The sequence below is a fragment of the Eleutherodactylus coqui genome, chromosome 5 (genome assembly GCF_035609145.1).
Source record: "Eleutherodactylus coqui strain aEleCoq1 chromosome 5, aEleCoq1.hap1, whole genome shotgun sequence".
In the NCBI taxonomy this organism is placed as follows: domain Eukaryota; kingdom Metazoa; phylum Chordata; class Amphibia; order Anura; family Eleutherodactylidae; genus Eleutherodactylus; species Eleutherodactylus coqui.
In genome coordinates, this window is record NC_089841.1 from 223,854,330 (window position 1) to 223,873,499 (window position 19,170).

At 41.5% G+C, this 19,170-nt stretch overlaps 1 protein-coding gene across 3 annotated transcripts in view; it reads right to left on the reverse strand.

The window, feature by feature from the left end:
- Positions 1-19,170, reverse strand: part of MPDZ (multiple PDZ domain crumbs cell polarity complex component) — a 136,836-nt gene that overhangs the window by 47,136 nt on the left and 70,530 nt on the right. The window contains exons 25-34 of one of the 3 annotated variants that reach the window (XM_066604269.1): positions 12,408-12,512; positions 10,418-10,510; positions 10,110-10,287; positions 8,960-9,070; positions 8,488-8,571; positions 6,551-6,646; positions 5,426-5,497; positions 3,205-3,358; positions 2,374-2,570; positions 649-740 (exon numbers count right to left, since the gene is read on the reverse strand). In XM_066604269.1, coding sequence (XP_066460366.1) covers positions 649-740; positions 2,374-2,570; positions 3,205-3,358; positions 5,426-5,497; positions 6,551-6,646; positions 8,488-8,571; positions 8,960-9,070; positions 10,110-10,287; positions 10,418-10,510; positions 12,408-12,512 — 1,182 coding nt within the window. The remainder of the gene's footprint in view (positions 1-648; positions 741-2,373; positions 2,571-3,204; positions 3,359-5,425; positions 5,498-6,550; positions 6,647-8,487; positions 8,572-8,959; positions 9,071-10,109; positions 10,288-10,417; positions 10,511-12,407; positions 12,513-19,170) is intronic. The other 2 variants (XM_066604270.1, XM_066604271.1) reach the window with 2 other exon arrangements.

The following is a 19,170-nucleotide window of genomic DNA, read 5'->3' on the forward strand; positions in this document are numbered from 1 at the left end:
AAAAGTCTACGATGAAGAAATAACGAGTCTCCCCCCTTTTTTTTTGGTGTTCTTTTCTAATGTGAGCCAAAAAAAAACCCTCAATGCAAAATGTGAACAGGACCTCTGACTGGCATGTAAACAAATAATGAAAACTAATCTTATGGAAAGTAAACTCCAAATCCCTTAATTAGCTTTAGATGGATCCCACAGATATACATCCACCAACAGAGCTACATCTGTCCAATTTTTTTGCTCCAAACCCCTCTTTACATTAATTAAATAAGATCACCCTGCCCTCACAGTCATACAAAATGTAATTCTAATTGAAAGTGGGAAACATTTGATTGGAAAGATAGGTATTGTCGCATTCATCGCTGATGATTCTTCTTCTCCAAATGATAAGTATTGTCAAACCAACAATATATTATAATGTAGTCAAGCTGCATCTGTGAGATGCCAATTCATTCCTGGCAGACATTATACACTCGATTTGCCAAAAGGCAGATTGTAACTTAAAGAAGCAAAAACACACAATATTACTAGCTAATAAAACGGAATGTTCAATGAAAACGAAACTAAAAACAAAAAATGTATAGCTGAAGCATAACAAACACGTACGCTGCATAGTATGCCTATATAAAGAAGCAGATATGTATGTACTTTCACCTGATAAATATGATCTTGACTTTAGACGGCGCACACTTGATGATTGACGAGGCATTCTGATGACTTCTTCCATACAAGATTTGTCCATTAATCTAATTAAAAAAAAACACAAAACCTCAGAAATTACAAAACATTCTGCCCGTGTTCACACACCGGGGATTCGGTTAGGATTTAGTAGAGAATCTTCTGATGCATGTGGATGAATATTTTATACCCCATTCACACTCAGTAGGATAGCTGTGGATTAGCGTCACTGAATTACAATGAAGGTGATCAAATCAGCGGATCTGTTGGCTAATCTGCAGTAGAAATACATCAAGTTGCGATTTTCTCCAGTGGATTGTTTAAAAAAAAAAAGACATTTGTGTGTCGTGTGCGCATGTACCTGCTGTATAATATAATGATACAATGGTGGTTTTATCCCGCTTTTTTCTTATTTCTATGATTTGTGCATCCATCAGAAAAAAGCAGTGATATCCGAGGCATATAGAAGTAACGTCCCATATATGCTATGCTTCAATCTCGCACATCTCTTTATAGGGCTCTGTGCCGCCATATTTGTTCTCCTCTAAAAGAACTGTAAGGCCTCATGTCCACGGGCAAAATATGATTTTAAATCTGCAGCGGATCACCCGCATGCGGATCCGCACCCCATAGGGATGCATTGACCACTCGCAGGTAGATAAATACCCGCGGATGGTCAATAAAAGGGAATTAAAAAAAAATGGAGCATGAAAAAAAAAACGTGACATGCTTCATTTTCGTGCCGGTTTACCGCGGAGACGGCTACCGCAGGCTTCTATTGAAGCCTATAGAAGCCGTCCGGATCCGCGGGAGACCTAAAATAAGAATAACTTACCCACAGCGGACCGGGCAGTTCTTCTCTTCTTCGGCCCGGCGGATGTGCCCGGCGCATGCGCGCGGCACGCTGCCGGCGTGCAGAGTACATCCGCCGGCCGAAGAAAGAAGATCCGGCACTGAAGAAGAGAAGACCTGCCCGGTCCGCTGCGGGTAAGTTTATTCTTATTTTCAGCGCTCATGTCCGCGGGGCAGGAGGGACCCGCTGCGGATTCTCCATGGAGAATCCGGAGCGGGCCTGATTTTTCCCGTGGACATGAGGCCTAAGGAGATTGCATCAATAAATAGATAAAAAGAAAATAATAAAAAAATAAAAAATAATATATATATATACATATATATATATATATATATATACACATATATATATATATATATATATATATATATATATATATATATATATATACACACATATATATATATATATATACACATATATATATATACACATATATATATATATATATATATATATATATATATATATATATTACATACATATATATTACATACATATACACACACACACACACACACGGATGTACAGTAAAACCGAATGATCCTTCATTATGGTTCCAGTACTATGATCATGTGCATGAGGCCTTTGTATAAATAATTAATATTAATTATTATTTTGTATTTCTATAGAATTCTACCCCTGACATTTAAATACCGTGCTTTATTTATTTAGCATGTAATGCCACATTACTGACAACAGATAACTTACGATACCTTTGCTTCCACTTAGCTAAATGTAAGAACTTTTCGCTGAGAGAATCTTTATCTCCGCCGGGTACTAATTCAGAATCTTAATTTGCAACTACAATGGATGTATTCACTGGCGGCTTATTGACATCTACTTGCCTCTAATAACTCATCGGCAATCTGCAACCGGCCATCTTTGCCAGCTGCTCCATTTGGATCAATCCCCACGATGAAGACGCTCATTCGTGATCGGTCTTTGTTTCCAGCAAGGCTCAGGCCCAATCCAGTCTTCCCTTTCTCCAGCTCTATCATATGCAACTCTCCTGGCAGGTTTCCATAGCGCTGTGATATCTTTCCTAAATGGGAGGAAGAAGCACTAATTAACAAGTCCATCATACTAAGAACAGACATGAGTAATTAGCTCTTTCCAACAAAATTGGGATAAAAATGTGCAGAGGTCCCCTAGCAACAACAACACATTATTACCACCATTTTACCACGGAGAGAGGCGCAAAATCGCTATCTTTAGATAACCCAGTTATATCTGTGATTTGTGAGCGGATTCAGGATTCACCCAGTAAAGAAACTAGAAACCAAAAATCAGTGCAGACTAACAGTCAAGCAAATCCTCAGTGTTTGTGGGGAAAAAATGTGATTTTTTAAAAAATCTTAAAAAAAAAAAAAAAAAAATGGAATGAGAAAAATCTCTGTATTTCCTGAGTGTAATATTCATACTTACCGATAATTGTTAACCTTCATGATAAACAGGGTATTCCTAATGAAAAAATACACAGTGATGCAGCATGGTAGCCTTAGTTTGACTTAATATACAATGTCCTGTAAATATTATGTAGAAACGTTCAGAAAACCAAAAAGAAGGACTCCTCAAAAATATTTGAAGAAACAAAAACATTACGAAAGGGACTGGAAAGTTTTTCTTCTCTTCAAAATTCACATTAAACACCAGCTAACAATTATTTCATTACTTACGCCAACTGTAGCCAAACTCGTCCTCCGTTTCCGGATCTCCATTGAACGTAGCAGTGGCTGACTGAGCACTGTCAGAACTCATTGAGGTCACTGGTGCCGTGCCAAGATTGGAAAAGGTTGTCTTTTCGGAGTCTGAATCGGAATTACTAGACGCCTAAAAGAGAAGAAGATTAATTCTTAGGCAAGTTGTCTCAATAATGATTACTAGATATTCACGAAAATTCCTTTAATCTGGCATACAACAATCTGGTAATATAACGGAGAGTTTCACTACACCTGAAGTACAAGGCTGAGCTTGAATTGTCATCTGAGAAGTTCTACATAAAACAAAGTTCAAGTTGCCGATTTTGTGCCAACATTGCATTTTGGCAGTTAGTGCTGAAGGTTCTGTAACCTTAACATATTCTTCAGTTGTCCAACTGTTGGCCAAAATCATCCCCCTCCTCCACCCCCCAAAAATTGTTAATCTGACCTATATCAAGTCCCACTAAAGCTGGATGAAAGGAATTTTACTGTATATAAGGTATACACACAATCACACACAGAGATTAATTACTTTTTAGTCTTCCATGATGCACTCCAAACCAGACTGTAAATGGAAAGTCCATTTAAGCAACATTTATGTTTAGTAAGCCACTCAAAGAAAATCCATTGTAAAATGTCCTATTGGTTTTGAGGGATTTGGTGGAAGCGCTCTCTTGTATTCACTCGCGGAAGGACACCCAATTGATCTTATGGGCACTGAAATTTGCTACATGACATTCAAAATCCTAAAAGTTGAAATGTTCAAATCTGATAATAATCATCCATTATCAAACCCGGAGATTTAGCTGTAAGAGATTTTAATGTCAGCATAACTGAACTTTACAGGGGTTGTTCCACCAGAAAGGTAACCCCATCCACATGATAGGTGATAAATTGCTGCGGTGGGAATACCCCTTTAAGCATTCTGGATGCCCAGTGATCTGCAATTGTAAAAAAAACAGCCAATCTGGACAACCCTTTTAGGTAATCTATATTAGTGCTGGATTAAGTTACTGATTTGTACGTAAATTTCATTACTTTTGTTTTCCTGAAATACAAAGATTGGTGCTTTCTATAAGCCAAGAATACAAAAAAGGTTTAGCATACTACAGAAAAAAAATCCTCACTAGGATACAGTTTATGTTAAGCCTCATCCAAAAAGATGGAGGGCAATAACCTATTCTTCAACCCTTGCTGATCAAAAGGCCCTATAAGCCAAAGCTTAGGAAGACCTGCCTGTGTTCCAGTTTGCCAAGGCTACCACCTAAGCATCAAATGGAGCGCAAAATACTAGTTTGGCTCCTTCTGATGGTTTTCCAGGGGCCACACATACCTCTACCAAGACCCCAAGAGTAACCTTCATAAGGGTACTACATGCTACAAAATTGACAAAACATAAAAAATGAACACACTATACAAAAAAACTCCCAATGGATTCACATCCTTAAGTGATTTTCAGTTGCCTGTTGGGTCAACTCTCTTGAGGCACATCGCACATGTGGCTTTCAGACTACGTAACTTAATGGCGTCAACCAGGTGGCTCAGAGTTACTTACCAGTAGAAACTAAGCCACCCTGTGTTCACCTAGGTCTAAACCACACATCTGCATGGCATACCTGCTCCATCTCCTCTCCATAGCTCCATCCAAACCCAATATTAAGAGTAGATACTACTTGATCTTAGCCAAAAGACAGAGAAGCTGTAATTCCGTAATTCATTACCCTACTCTACCCCATATAGTTAATAGTACTTTGTTTTTCGGTTAATGTTCTCCTAGGTCCTCCATTTTGGAGAATTGTTGTTACTTAAAGTGGCACTTTCTGTACATCTTCAATGTCTGACAGTTTTTTAATTTGCAATGGTCAAAGCATAGCAGATTGTCCAAATGCAAGGGGATTGCCATCAAAATGAAAACACACATGCACTATCGTTAACAAAAACAGTATTAGGAAAATCATGCAAAAATCCATACAAATACACAGAACAACCACCACTGGATGACCATGCTCCATTGAGCATAAAAAAAAAACACAGGCACAGTATAAAAGTTACTATCTCATACTTTTCACTAGACAGGCGACAAATGTTTGACAAGCTAATAATGGTACACAGCATCACATTATAGATGAGCCACAGAGTGCACAACAACAGCGCAGAATCACAGCCAGTTAGTAAAATCTCATCACTCACGACAAACCTTAAATGGTGTGGGAGCAAAGGGATTAGTTGGAGAACAACGGAAAGCAATTCTAACCGGATTCATTGTGCCCTACAGCGACAAGAGAACACAATCTTAAATAATTAAAAGGGCAGCCTTAGAAAGTACATTCAAGATATAACAGTAAGGATGCAAAAATATGCACATTAGAGTTAGTACAAAATACCTAAGAGTGGGATTCTGGTAATAGAGAGTTATCAAAAAAGATAACTACCTGATTGGTGGAGGTCCAACTGCTGGGAAAGCCACCAATCATCAGAACAGTGGGCGTGTGCCCGAATGACTGACAATGGATGGAGTGGCAGCACACAAGCTCGGCTACTACTCTAAGGCTTGAACTTGGCCATCTCTGACAGTCCTATTGAAAAGTATGAAACAATGGCCAAGTATAGAAGTTGCTGCTCCATTTGTTGCTAGCACACAGGGCAAATCGGTAGGGGTACCAGTGGTTTGATCTCCACTGATTAGGTAGTTACCCCCTGCCTTGTAGATAGGAGATAACTTGATATTAACAGGAATACTTCTTTAAAACAGAGAAGAGGGAACAAAGCACTTCGTAAATTTGTGGCAAGCAAGTTAGGGCGACGAGAGTCCTGGAACAGCACTAAGCCTACTATCTGAACTTTAATGGTCCTTGAGATTTAAGGAGATTTCCTGATTCTAAAACCAGAAATGTGGTGGAAAAATGTAAAAAAGCCAATTATCTTTCAAAATATACTAATTGAAAGGTTTTCTTCCCATTCTTAGACTGCAGCCCAAGGAGTTCTCCATCAGCGCTCTGTACACGTCACTGCACAACTATATATATAAGAAGTTCTGCTGCATAGCAGGCAGCAAATAGTTGTATTATTCATCATTGGTAACTTGCGGGATGAGGAGCGGCCATTAACAAAACATTAAAACAAGACTTTTAGAACAATATAAAAAAGTAAGGCTAAACTTCTATAGTGGATGTTTCCTTATGAACACAAATACTGTACACATCCCAACATTGCGCCAGCCACTCAAACTGTTGGACTAGACAGACAAGAAATGCAATTTTGGATATTTTGCGGCACCAATTAAAATGAGAAAAAGAGAAACAAGTAGTTAAAAACATCCAACCTTGTTAGTGGTGAACTGAGAGGAATCAGCAAATGGGTTAGTGCATCTGAAGAGAGGTTTAGTACCAAAGGTGCTCTGTAAAGGCGAGCTTTGCTTCTAAAAGATAAAACACATTATCACGACTGTTATTCCAGAAGCCAAAGACAAAATATCCATATCAAAGTGTATTAAAGAGGCCGCCTCACTAAACACATTAATGAGCGGAGAGGTAAGAATTCCTTGTAGTCAAGGGGTGACCATAACTGCCAAAAAGGATGAGCCAACAATGGCCCAGCATGTTCTTATTGCCACTTTGTCCTAGTGATCAGCGGGATTCACGGCAGTTGGAGTTAATTATGGGTGGCTTATTTGTTGGACTCGTCATCAATGTTTTTAGCGTGGCAACCACTTTAATCAATCGCCCTACTAGACTTGTTTTTCACAGTCTTTTGTTGCCTTCTCGTAATCCAAAAAGCGGAGACAGCCTGGAAAAATGTGTGTGATTGAGGAAGGTACACTACGACTTAGCTTTTTTTACTGATGGGTAAACAAGCCATATTAACAAGATGTTTTTTTTCTTCTTTTTGTCAAAAGGGACAAAACAATAGTACTTGCAACCCATGGGTACCGACTGTATCTGTTCCCAACTGTCTGTTATCAAGTACGCTGGTTAAGTCTAATTATATGTTGAGGGGCTGGGAGGCCATGATGCATATTATTATTTTGGAGGGGCTATTCCAAACTTTGCTTGAAGGCCCAGACGACTACTGTTCGACCACTGAGCTAGGAATCTTCCATTAAAAAATCATACCAACCCTAAACCAAAATCAATTGTGCTTTTTAAGGAATGCACCCAACTAGACCCCGATTAAAAGACGAAAAATGACTAATGATTAAAAAAAAAAACAACACTTCATTAAAAGTCATCAATGACAGAAATCTGATATGGGGTCTAAAATACAGAATGAGTGAATGTAGATGAAGCAGAATGAGGTAAAAACAATATCATTGACTTGCGTTGAAAAATTAGGTGATTCCTAGCAGCGCGGTAGAGTGGTAGGATGCATGAATTTATGAGTCACCGAGAATGGGGCAAACTGTCCTAATTCGTATAGAATATAAATATATTTGGCATACTAAACACACATTTCTTGTGCTGCTATATCTTTTATTGAAATCTGATGCCTAAGGGCTCATGTCCACGGGCAAAATATGATTTAAGATCCGCAGCGGATCTCCCGCATGCGGATCCGCATCCCATAGGGATGCATTGACCACCCGCGGGTAGATAAATACCCGCGGATCGTCAATAAAAGGGATTTAAAAAAAAATGGAGCATGGAAAAATCTGGACCATGCTCCATTTTCGTGCGGGTCTCCCGCGGGGACGGCTCCCGCGGGCTTCTATTGAAGCCTATGGAAGCCGTCCGGATCCGCGGGAGACCTAAAATAGGAATTTTAAGTATTTACCATCCGTAGCGGACCGGGAAGGTCTCCTCTTCCTCACGGCCGCATCTTCCTTGCTTCGGCTCGGCGGATGTGCCCGGCGCATGCGCGCGGCACGTCGACGACGTGCCGCCGACATGCCGCCGGCGTCAGGAATTCATCCGCCGGCCGAAAATGAAGATCCGGCCGTGAGGAACAGCTGACCTTCTCCGCCCGCGCCGGATAGGTAAATGCTTTTAAATTGCTATTTTCGGCGCTCATGTCCGCGGGGCAGGAGGGACCCGCTGCAGATTCTCCATTGAGAATCTGCAGCGGATCTGATTTTCCCCGTGGACATGAGGCCTAAGAAGAGTTGTAGACACAACAAAGTTGTGCGGGACTCTTCCTCCAGACAAACACATGCACAAAAAAATGGAACAAAACAAAAAAGTTTCATAAATCTCTAATTTTAAAACGGTTATTAGACTACAAGAGCAGTTAATGACAAGCATGCATTTCAAGCAGAATATTTACCTTGGGTGTGTTGTGAGAGAAGGGGTTAGTATGTGGCTGCCCCCTGAAAGCAGAGGCAGGTGAAGGGCAATACAGAGATTCAGGCTAAAGAAGAGAATTAGGGAAACATTCCGTGAGTACAGTTGTATCAGAAACAGTTATTGGAGTTGGAGTTCAAGTCAAATGAGGAAATAAAGAGTGTTCTAACAAAAAGTACAAAAACAAAAAGTTTGGCTATACTGGTTAGTGAGTCATGAAACATTCATATTCATTTTATGAAACTGCATACTAAAATATTATTGGCATTACGTAACAGATTGAAAACATATGTCGCAGGGCACCATAGTAACCCATATTAATGTGCTTGCAAACTGATATACATGGGGATTAGGAGACAAAAGTGTTAAAAAAAAAACCTAAAAACTTTAGAAAGCTGTAATGAACTCCGCAATTCGGTCTTCCGGTAAGAATCGTCAGGGAAGGGGGTACTTACTCGGGGTCTGTTGATGATGCTCTGAACCAGGAAGACAACAGGATTGCCAGCTCTTCTTATGGCTTCCACTGCTTGCTCATGACTGGCATCTCGGAGATCAGTGCCATCCACCTAAAATACAATGATTTCATTGTAGGAAGCTTGCACACGACTTAGAAAAGTTAGATATATTCTGCATTTCGGTAGAGCTCCCGCATTACCCTTGTGTTTGTGTAAAAAAAAAAATATCAAAGCTAAATATAAGGGGGGGAAAAAACCAAGAGAAGTCTCCTCCTATGGCCACCAGAAGTAAGGCATGTATGCATTAGAGAAGTGTTATAAATAGAGGTCAGTAATAGGCTTTATTGTGTAAAAAGCCTTGGTCCGACAGCTTTATGTGGTAAGTGATTTTCTAAATGGCTTTCTGCTAGAATCACCGTCCACGTTGGGTTCTCAGAAGTTAATCTGAAGCTTATGGCTGAGAGTCGACTCATTAAGGCAAACAGAAAGAGACAGTTTAAGATTGAGGATAGTAATCTAGTTGAGGGAAAATCCACAGCGACGAGCCAAGTCCCACTCGTTCAGTCCAAGAGACTAAGTCTCCGTTTATGTTTCCAAGTTTCACCGGGACAATTTCTCGTATTTATCTATTTCGGAAAATAAAATAATGTAAGCGAATATGTTAAAATGCCACCGAGAAGAGTCACCAGAGGACATTAAGAGCATGCTGGATTCTACACAATTCTAGATTGTGTGCATAAGTCTATATAACCAACATTTTACAACCTCGGTGTCCTGGGACGAGAAGTGCAATTAAACTAGAAATTAAGTCACCGGCTATATTGCAAGCGCATCCTAATTTCTTTCTGCATATCGCAGGGTATACATCGCCTTCCAAATTAAAGTGGAAGGTAAGAGCAGTGTACTAGAGAGTGGAAGAAAGTGAAATGGGTGCTGGGAAGCAAACTGAATACATGTGATTTTCATTGGTGGTGTACTAAAACCCATATGGCACACTCGGAAAAATGTAGAATAGTCAAATGCAATATTTCGGCGGCCAGGAAAACAATACTCGAGGCTCTAGTCATCAAAGAGCCTACACCACGGACTTAAATAGCTGTATTCATGTTCACACATTAAAGGTATGTGCAGAGTTGTTGCCCAGCGATACCTCCACAATCCTATCTCCAGTTTTCAGGGTTCCATTCTTCCCTGCCGGACTGTCCTCTAGAATATGCTTAATGAAGATCCCTCTCATTACTTCCCCGTTGCTTAAACGGCTCCCCATGCCTCTGCCACCAACAATGCTGATCCCCAGTGATTTCCCAGGCTCTCTCCTAAGCTCTACCCTGGAGGATACAGATAAAGTAGAGAAATTAGCTCATGAATATTTCAGACATACGCAGTATTGTTGTGCATTATCAAAGTTGTTCCAGGCATTCATGGAGTTTCTGTAGTATGAGACATCCATGGACGTACCTTCTAGGATTATTCCAGTTACTGAACGCAGCATGCTCCAGTTCACTTTCCTCCCCTTCCCCTTCTTCACGCTCGGGCAACTCTGGAGCCTCACTAGCAGAAAAAAATATATATATATTATTTCATACACCTTAACTAAAATGATTTGGTATTTTTTATAGTTTGCAACGCTGTACGCAAGACTACCCAATGGGCACATATAGACATACTATGTATTGTGCCCGATTTCAGATGAAACAAGTTACCTAAACATATATTCTGGAGTCTGGGAGGTAACATCTCAAGAACAAGGAGAGTCAACTCTATGCAGAGGTTACCCCGATCACATTCAGTCCCATGGCTCCGGTACCGCTGGCAACACTGCCAACAACCACCGATGTGCTAACCAAGTGTAATGGAAGAGGACCAGTCAGGTAATTTCATTACTGATGCTCTCACCATTCTAGGTGATCTGTTACCTATTCTGACTGCACTGGACTACAGCCACTTTTATCCACTGCAGTCCCTGTGAGTGGCTCATTAAAGGAGACATGCCCTGAGGTAAAGAGATCAGAACTGCCATGTCTGTTCCAAAGGTTATATCAATCGTATACAGAAGAATGAAATGTTCTTCAGACAATGAGAACTAGAGTTTTAATCCTTAGTCTGGAAACAATCAGGAGTGAGCAGGACGGCACCTTGAAATGTCAAGGATAAATCCCATAAACCATAAAGAATAAGACTTACCTGGCGGAAGTGGGAGGATCCCCAAAAAAGGGGACTGACCCGCGAGCACCTGAGGTCCTGGCAGGCTCAGCAATAAATCGTCCTTATGTCCCACAGGGTGTCAACAACGTAGGAGAGCAGCAGGAACAAATCCCAATATTTGTATAAAAATTGGGAAAAAACTAATAAGGATGAAGAAAAAGTCTTTGTGCTCATAAGAACAAAATCAGCAATTAGAGAAGAAGTGGTTCACTTATATGGGGAGGAAGGGGTAAAATCCCTAGATAGGAGAACCCCCTCCTTAGAACCAGAAATCCAAATGGAGATGGATATCCAGTAGGAAGAGCTTCTTTAATGGGGTACAGAAAGATACAACTCATTTCCTCGCAACCACGTGCCTTTTTCAAGTGCCGAAACGCATTGCATTTTTCTGTTTCTTCCTATTGAATATCCATCTCCATTTTGGTTTCTCAGGAGGGGCTTCTCCTATGTAGGGATTTCACCCCCTCCTCCCCATCTAAGTGAACCGCTTCTTCTCTAATTGCCGGTAGTTGTTCTTATGAGCGCAGAGACTTTTTCTTGATCCGTATTAAGAGTCCATAAACAGAAACCGTCAGGTACATCTGTATGTGTCCAGCTATACCTTTGTGTCTAGACTAAGGATTCTACCTACAATGTTATACCATATAATATTACATAAACAACTGAGTAGTACATGATAAAGTTGCTTATATTATAATCTTCTAATATATGCCTTAGTGTGTCCCGTGTCTGTGTGTAAAACACAGATACTGCCACCATATGGTTGGATGATCCAATGACATGCTAAGGCATTTATACATGTGGGCCAGTAGGGGACAATGTGGCCCACACTCAGCAGTTGGGGAGTGGGGTATTGGCGGTTGAGGGAGAACAATACTGTGCCACCCACTCACCAGTGTAGCGGAGAGCGGCTCCTGCCACACTGTGCCGCCTGATGTGGGCAGTACGAAGCAGGGAAGGGAGTGGAATAAGGAAGCCGTTTCATCCAAATACACTCCACTGTGCCCTGTCCTCAACTATTAATCCGACTTCCATTAAGTTCTGTAATACACTGATTTAAATGGGAATGAGTCTATTACACTTCCCGCCCTGACCATCGCTGCAGACAACTGGCCCCACTGCACTGATAGCGGGCCAAAGGAGGAGATGACCAGTGGTGATCCCGAGACCCCCATCATCTTGATGATAGCTCATCAATAGTCGGGAATCCCCCTTTTATTGCCAGATACAATGTAGCGCTCACCTATTGTTCTGCGTAGCATATAGATCTAGCGGTACTGTTCCTTCACTCATCTGCCCCATAGTTGCCCGATATTCTTCCAAATTTTCATTTGGAACATATGTAATGCTGTAAGAGAACCGTCCGTCCATGAGGTTATTACTGCATTGTAAGAGCATAATAACAAACATTCACAAGTAGATTAGAGTTAGCAAGGACTGTAGATTGTGTTGGTTAACTTAGGAGTACAAATACCTAGATGACTGCAGCCATACAGCCGGCCGTATTCACAGAAGCCATCTTTTAAATATTTACGGAATTTTTAAAAAAGCATTAACCATTCTGCGACAACAGCAGCACATGTATGTGAATACAGAAATGTCATTGGCACAGGAGAATATGGTTATTAACGAATGGCGCGGTTAGAATTTAGTTTACACCAAGTAAAACAATATACCGTATTTTTCGCTCCCTAGGACGCGCCGGATGATAATACACACCCACGTTTTAGAGGTGGAAAATAGGGAAAAAATATTTTGAATTCTGCCAGGGACAGTGCAGGGGACAGTGACGGGTGACGGAGCAGAAACGGTCTGAAACACTGGAGCTCCGTGACAGCGGCACTTGTGTACGGGCCGAGGGAGGGAAGAGTCCGATTGGTGGAGGCAGGGAAGCAGCTGCAGTTCCCACCAGCGCTCACCATCAATCAGCGGTACATTAGAGGTGGCAATACAGAGGTGAGAGAACTAGTAATTGATCAGGTGTTTGTTTGCGCGACCGCGATTTAGTTCGCACGATCACGCTGGAAAAAGGGAATTTCGGTACCTTTGCTCTATAAGAAGCACTGACCCCCCACTCACACCCCAAAGTGGGGGTGGGGGGAGGGAGAGGAGGATAGGGAGGGGGGAGGAAGAAAAGTACATCTTATAAAGCGAAAAAAAAAATGGTAAATTGTCGTACTTTTACTTAAAAATAGATTTAACCAACAAACACGTTCTGTCAAAGTTTACCAACAATCAATTAAAAGGGGTTTTCCAGGCAATTTTTATTGATGACCTATGCTGCTCATTGGAACCCTGGCCAATCAGCTGTTTGGGTGTCTGCTGTCACTGACAAAACACACAGGTTATGTTGTGGAAGCAGATAGCTCCGGCCCTTGTGTAGTGGCCAGAGGTGGTAACTGCAGTCGCAGTTCCCATTAAAATCAACGAGCACGGCGCCTGCAATTGTCAGCACCAGCCATTCCACTCAACTACTGATGACATTCTGAGGAAAGGTCATCAATAAAAGTTGCCTGGAAACCACATTTTAGGATATTAAGTAGATGCTAATTTTAATATCATCGTGAAAATGATTACTACAGATATGTCAGCTTCCGGTTATTTTAGGGCTTAAAATAAATGTCCTTTTTATAATATGATCTTTCCTTTGTCAAACTAATTGAAATGTTGATACATTGCAGAAAAACAAATATTCTTTAATTAGCCGCTTGAATGAAAATACTTAAAACATCTATTTTTTTGTCCCGGCTTTAAAGTAGTTGTCTGAGACTTTTCCTATTGATGACCTCCCCTCAGGATAGGTTATCAGTAATTTATTGCATCCCCTACAAAAACAGGAACAAGAAAGTCTCCAAGGGTGGTCACATAGCCCAGGGTGGTAGGATTTTAGTTAAGGCCCATTTATACCAGCAGATGATCACTCAAAGATCGCTTTTGAGTGACAGCTTTGAGCGATTATTTTGCATAAACTATTAAGTAGCTACTCAGCTATTTAATAGCAATTAGGTGTGCAAATGAAGCCTTCGCTGAACGCAGTTAATAGCCCGAGGCTAGTATATGTGCTCAGATCCTTTGTTCTCCAGGGGAAACAATGCTATCAGCACTCCCCATGGAGAACTTCTGATAAGAGTGAAAGACGATTTTTAGGTTGGACTGAATTTAACAATCAGCTAGCAGTGCGCGAAAAGCGCAGATTTAGACGCACCGATTATCGCTAAAACGATCGCTGATTAGCGATTTTTTAGCGATCATCAGCTGGTGTAAATGGGCCTTTACACATAAGAAAAGCAATAGTTTTACAAATACAGTCGGATATTAGACAAATGGCAAAAAAAAAATACTTAAAATTGAACAGATATAGCAAAAGTCATATCAACATCAAGCACATTTGATGTAGGAAACAAGCAAAAGATGGGCCAACTTTATCCATGTAACCATTTTTGGACCCTCTCATAATCACGTTTGGGGAAGGGGATCCTGAGAGGAAGTTTACTACAATTTATAAATACAAGCACGGCCTACAATTTAAAAATCTAAGTAAGAAATAGCCATAAAAGCCACAATTTTGAATATAAACTACTGCAAATGAAATGTGGAGCAGAGGAGATCCATGGCGACCAATCAGATTCCGGCTCTCGTTTTACTAAATTAGGTTGGGCAATCAGAGCAGCATTGTGATGCGATGAGCACCCGCACTGCAGCTTCGGAGTCCTCCTGAGGCCACTTTCACATGACTCTACTTCAATCAGTATTTTGTATCGGTAATTTATTATCCAAAAGCAGGAATTGAACCTGCGGAGAAAAGGTCGGATGGAAAGAGGTTCTGGCTCCTTGTGTTAGCTTAGGAAGAAGATGCAAAACAGTGACCACAATACGGCCGACTGAAGTACTAGGAAGATTTGTAAGCCTCCTCCACACACTTTTCAACATTTTTCCCACTTTTAAAAAAATGCCATGAATTTCAAGCACTTTTCATAGTATTTGACCATTTTGGATGACTTTTTGTACTGTTATAATTGTAACATTTCTTTCTTTCTGGCCTATGCGAAAAAATGCCAGAACAAAAAAGAAGAGATTATGGGTGCATTTCGAAAGAAATGCCACAAAACCCCACAAATGAGCCGACTTACTGCTACAGATGCCCCAATTTTACGCTGCAAACTGATACAAGTTGCACTTTTTTCGCTACATCCAAGAAGCAATGTAACCTAAATGCCACAATAGTGTGCAACATGCTGGCTATAAATGAGGTTACCTAATAGATGGTATAAAGATGCACCAAATGTATCACGCAGCGGGCCGCTGTGGTGCATCTGGCACATTCTGCACTAATCATTAAACTGCTTTCACACGGGGAACAAGGTCGCACAATTTTCTTGGGATGTGACATTGCTACAAATGGCATGTATGTGAGCCCCATGCTCTTATGGGTTCCCTCACATTAGCGATGTTTTGTAGCATGCAGGTTGCTAAATATTACCGCAATGATTTGTAGCCCATGGCTCCCTAGGGAGCATTCCTTTCTGCTGCATCGCATCACACAACCCCCCCCCCCCCCCCATCCCGTCCCGAAAATCCCGGCTACAAAATCGCAACATTGCTGCAGGAAAAAGATGCGATAGCACACAGACCACCGATGCGTTATTGCTATTTTCTCGCGGCGATATCACGTTGCCCCTGTGAAAAAGGCCTTAAACAGTTTTAGTAAATCTGCCCCATTATACACACAGTGTATTTCGGAATGCACTATAGACTTTACTGTGACATCTGACCATATAAAAAATAAGATAAATCAAAAACAGGAAAAAACTGTGGCATTTTCTGAAAAACGCAGAGTGTGACGCTAGCCTTGTGCGCTCTGTAAGCCCTGATGGTAACGGACACGGAGGACTTCTGCTCATAGCTGCACTATGGCTCCGTGTTGTAGGGATCTATAACACTGACTGTAGTACACCGCGGGTCAAACTGTCCTGACCTTTATATGGCGGTGGCCAGAAGTTCTTTTTCCCCGTTTATCATTACAGTAGTGCAGGCTCTCTAAAATGCTGGATTTCCAAGGTATTCTCTACAAGCTGCATTGCTTCTACATGAGAATATCGTGAACCAAGAACTGCAAGGACTCTGATACCGGCCTCACAACACAGCCAGACCTTATGTATTTGGCCTTATATCCTTATTACACTTCACTAGGATGGCAAACAAGAGGGTGGTCATAAATTCTGAAAACCCCTGTTGAGGAGAACGCGAGATCGAAATATTCAGGAGTCCTTGAACAATTAATATGGGGGCTTTATCTTCACCTTGACACTGTGGGACGCATCACACCCTAATACTTTAGGACCTCTGTCACATGTTTGAGCCAAAGAAAGGATCTGATATCAGGCAAGCTTTTCCCAAAGTAGGTTTCGAGAAACGTTTTGGCTAGAGATGAGCAAGCATGCTTGTTTAACCCTTTCCAATCCCCTGTCTGACGTCTGAAGACATTATGATTTAAGGCTGTACAGCTCCGATGTTGGAAGATGTCCGTTGTGGTTCTCTTACTGTATATTGCCAGCCTCTCTGTTGTCAAAGCCTATCCAACGTGTCACCTCATGCAGTACTGGCTTTAGCCAGCAGATAGCGCCATTGTGTAACGGCAGAAAAAGAGTAATCCCCCTAGGAAAACCAGGATACAAATTGGATTGGAAAGGGTTAAGGCTGCTACTCGATCAAGTAGCAGTCTTATCAAGTAACTGTTTACTCACCCGAGCAGCATGCGGTGGAAGAGTGAGAGAGATCCCCTCCCCCCCCCCCCCCCCCCCGTATGCTGCTCGGGCGAGTAGAGCGGACTGCTATTCGATCGAGTAGCAGCCTTAAACGAGCGTGCTCGATCATCTCTAGTCTTGGCAATTGATGGGATCTGATTGGGGACCAGGATTCTAAATCTACGGCAGAGCGCGTGAGCCTATAGTCTAACGTTTTACTAAACTTATGTGGTCTGTTCAAAAACAGAGAAAAGTCACCTGAAAGCTGAGGCAAAGCGACAACCGACTAGTAGAGATGCCTGCTGATGATATAAAAAGCTATCCAACTGGCCGGCCTACAACGCCCCCCCCCTTCCCCCCCCCCCGCCGCATGAGGCTCAGCACCGAATGCAAATGATCCCCGTCCCAGAAAACACGTATAGGTCTGCATAACGAGTTGTAATTTCTAGATTATGCTGTTGTGTACATTTTGACGACTGCATTCGTAATGAGCGATTATATTTCGCTTGTTTTTATGTGATTTACATGGAAAGGAATGAGTTACAAATTGTCAATAATACGTTCGCCCTAATAAAGACCTGAAGAGCGCCGCGCTGACAGAAGAATACACATAATTTTCATTTGATTCATATTATGCGCTAAATTGAATCAAGGGAGATAAAAATACCATGAAGCCCACCAGCACCTTAATCAGGCATCACAGCTGGTGGCTACCAACACAAGTGCTTTGGGAATTGGCCAATAAACATGACGATATCACAGCTAAATGAATTTGATCCACTGCCTGGCACCTGGGTTTTTTGACTGACATCCAATGAGTAGGAGTCAGATAAACAACTCATGAATGCATGATCAAGATTTTGCTTTCAATACAAAATGTGTTGTCTATAGGAGGAGGGGAGAAATCGCCCCCCCCCCCCCCCTGAATTCTGCTTAATAATAAACTCTGGCTGAATCCATAAAATTAATGAACTGCCATTTACGCCGTTTATTTTATTATAAATAGTTTGTATGGGAAAATATGTTTTTATTAAATGACATTTTTACTATTCCGTACAATTCACTGACTACTTGGCTGACGGTCCGGTGGCGGTAATTCCAATCAGACACGGGCTACATGACTGCTACCCATGACCCGGAAGAAAGCTTGGACTAGCGCAATAGTGATTCAGAAGCGAAGCTCACGATTGTGGACGCTCCGGACTTATTGACACGTTCTAGGAAATGTTGTGGTTCTGCCACAGCGGTGCACAAATCACATGGTCTGACCACACCGTGTGAATCTACCCTTATAGGGGGTGTACAACAATTGTAAGTTATCCCCTATCCAAGAATAACTTGCTAATCGGTGGATGTCTCACCGTATCTGCACCCTTTGCAGGGAAGAGTGCTGGTCTTGCATGAGTACTAACGCTCCATTCACTTTCAATGGGACTGCGGAGATACCTGAGCAATTGCCACTTGGCCATTTCTGTCAACCCCATTGGAATGCATTGAGTGCTGAATGAACATACTTGGTCAGTACTACATTCAGTGATGGCACTTCAGGGTGCGCAGTAACTCAGCAGTGAGGAAGAGGAAGGGGGGGGGCACGGGAGTCCTAGCGGTGAGACCCCCTCCGATCAGCAAGTTATCCAGATCCTGTGGATTGGGGGTAACTTACAGTTGTGGCACAACCCCTTTAAAGGGTTTGTAGCTCAGTCTGTGGTGGAGCTGCAATGGCAGATATAAACCGTATACACGAGTAGCACTGCTGCTGGAAAAAAAGAGAAAAAGTAGATCTCTTTCTTATACATCTTCATCATCATAAGAATGCACACTGCAGTTTGCTGCTGCGATTACCAAAAAAATGGAGCAGTTTCACAAAAAAATAAATAAATAAAATTATATATATATATATATATATATATATATATATATATATATATATATATATATAGTGTTTGTCTGGGATTTTTTTTTGTTATCATGGAAACAACTGCTATCTGACAACGCTATGTGAACAGACACAAGATTTTTAATCTGTACTTTATTACACATAGTATACAAAAACAACGTAAAGCTCAGGGAAAGATGTATTTTTTTCCCCAGTAAATTCATTTAACCCATTAAGGAACAAGCACAGTAAATTTACTGTGCTTGGTCCTGGGCTTCAGGCCTCCTCCATACGGGCGACACGGCATTGCCGCGAGAAAATCTCAGCAATGTTGCATCACTGGTCCGTGCGATATCGCTGCATCTTCTCTTAAAATATAAGCCCTA